Genomic DNA, 2,500 nt, shown 5'->3' on the forward strand with positions numbered 1-2,500 from the left:
ATGCGCTTCTCTTTCGTCAGAGACGCTACAGGGAACGACCGCGTCACCACCTGCTCCCCCACTGCACACACACACACAAAACATTAAGTCATTTAATCAGTGTGTGTGTGTGTGTGTGTGTGTGTCCATATTCATGCACCGTGTCCTTTACCTAGAGGGTCACTGGGCATGTCCTTGAAGATCAGGGATGACATTATGCGAAGCGAGGAAGATGCTAATAATAGCACCTACGTGTGTGTGTGTGTGTGTGTGTGTGTGTGTGTTCGTGTGTGTGTGTGTGAGTGTGTTTGCTCACCCAGCGGGTCGTTGGGCGTGCCCTTGAAGATGAGGCGGTAGTTGGTGAGGAAGATGGCGCCCTCTGCGGGCAGCAGCGGCGGGCCTCCCATCAGCCCCGTGGCCTCCTCTCGGCCGTCAGACACCAGGTGCACACGCATGCCGTCCATCACCAGCTCCTCACCGGGCAGCAGGATGGGCCGCAGCAACTTAGGCTGGAGAGAGAGATGGAGAGAGAGAAAGAGGGAGAGAGAGAGAAGGAGGCAGGGTGAGAAATGGAGAAAGAAAGAGGGAGAGAAAGAGAGTGAGGGAGCGAAAGAGAGGGGGAGAGAGAGAGAGAGAGAGAGAGGGAGAGGGAGGGGGGAGAGAGAGAGAGGGGGGAGAGAGAGAGAGAGGGAGGGAGGGAGGGAGAGAGAAGCAGGCAAGGTGAGAAATAGAGAAAGAAAGAGGGAGAAAAAAGAGTGAGGGAGCAAAAGAGAGGGGAGAGAGAGCAAGAGAGAGAGATGGAGAGGGAGGGGGAGAGAGAGAGAGAGCGGGAGAGAGAGGGAGGGAGTAAAGATAGAAATAAAAGGGTGGAAGAGAAGGGGAAGAAGATAGAAAGCAAAAGAAAAGAAGAGAGAAGAGGAAAGCAAAATGGAGAAAAACAGGAGACCAACATTACTTGATGCTCTTAACACACACACACACACACACACACACACACACACTCAGAAACACTCAAATGTTCAGATCACATCTCACTCAATTATTCAGAAAACATTTCCGTTCCACTGCAAGCAGCCATTGCAGCTCCCTCAGGAAGCATGCATCTCATTCTCCATCCATTACAGAACAGCAAATGGCTTTCAACACACACACACACACACACACACACACACACACACCGGCATGCTACTGTGTACAGTCGTTACTGCCACTGGTATAAAAACAAATGTCTTGATTATGTTCTGAGAGTAGGTTACATGCCTCTGTCATGACATCTGTAGTGTGCGTTTGTGTGTGTGAATGCGTATAAGTCTATAGTGTGTGTTTGTGTGTGTGATGCGTATTAGTCTATAGTGTGTGTTTGTGTGTGTGAATGCGTATAAGTCTATAGTGTGTGTTTGTGTGTGTGAATGCGTATAAGTCTATAGTGTGTGTTTGTATGTGTGAATGTGTATAAGTCTATAGTTTGTGTTTGTGAGTGTGAATGCGTTTAAGTCTATAATGTGTATTTGTGTGCATATTCTGCACATGTATGTGTATAAGAAGACTGTGTGTGTGTGTGTTTCAGTACGTACATATGTGTATAAATGTAAGTATAAGTGCATGATTAATAGCTGAGAGTGTGTGTGTTTGTGTATGAATGTAAATAAGTCAATGATGAATGTGTGTATGGATGTAAGCAAGGGTACAATGAGTGAGAATGTATGTGTGTGTGTGTGTGTGAGTGAGTGTATGTGTGTGTGTGTGTGTGTGTGTGTGTGTGTGTGTGTATGAATCTGCCCTCTGGTCATAGTCTGTGATGGGATCTTGGCACCAGTAACCGACCAGAGCATAATCAAAACAAGCCGGGGGGAGTAAACACAGAGAAGCGCCGATGCCAGCCTGTTTACAAACGCCGCCGCGCCGGAACGTTCTATCCCACAGAGTGGGGCCCCGGGACCGGACCCTCTCCGGGACCTTCTGGAACGTTTCGGGGCTGGGAATAGGTGCAGTTGCGGAATTTAATTTGATTTTCATTTCATTTGGAATTTATTTGTGTGTATGTGTGACGTAAAAGCTGACAAATGTTGTTGAAACAGAAGCCGATAAAAATGCAGAAATGAGATAGGGAGGGTATTCTAGACACATTACCCAGTCAGCGTGGCTCTGACAAATCCCTGCTTGAGTCTGACAGGAATGGCTTACACAATGGCACACACACACACACACTTTGGGGCTGCTTTCATAACCTGGGCTAGGTTACACAAGGGTGACTTTTAATTATGAAATGACTGGGTCAGGTCACAGCCAGGTCTCTTTCTCTCACAGACACACTCTCTCACACACACTCACACTCACACACACACACACACACACACACACACACACACACACACACACACACACACACACACACACACACACACACACACACACACACACACACACACACACACACACACACACACACACACCACACCAAGTGGGAGGAACGCACAGAGTGAGATGGGGCGTCAGTGAGTGTATCGCTGACTACATGACT

General features: G+C 48.0%; 1 protein-coding gene across 1 annotated transcript in view; it reads right to left on the bottom strand.

Moving 5' to 3' along the window:
- sbf1 (SET binding factor 1) overlaps positions 1-2,500 on the bottom strand; it is a 65,649-nt gene that overhangs the window by 19,710 nt on the left and 43,439 nt on the right. The window contains exons 22-23 of the mRNA XM_080834630.1: positions 296-488; positions 1-61 (exon numbers count right to left, since the gene is read on the bottom strand). The exon at positions 1-61 is cut by the window's left edge and continues 67 nt beyond it. Coding sequence (XP_080690756.1) covers positions 1-61; positions 296-488 — 254 coding nt within the window. The remainder of the gene's footprint in view (positions 62-295; positions 489-2,500) is intronic.

Source organism: Sprattus sprattus (genome assembly GCF_963457725.1).
Source record: "Sprattus sprattus genome assembly, chromosome: 3".
Lineage (NCBI taxonomy): Eukaryota > Metazoa > Chordata > Actinopteri > Clupeiformes > Clupeidae > Sprattus > Sprattus sprattus.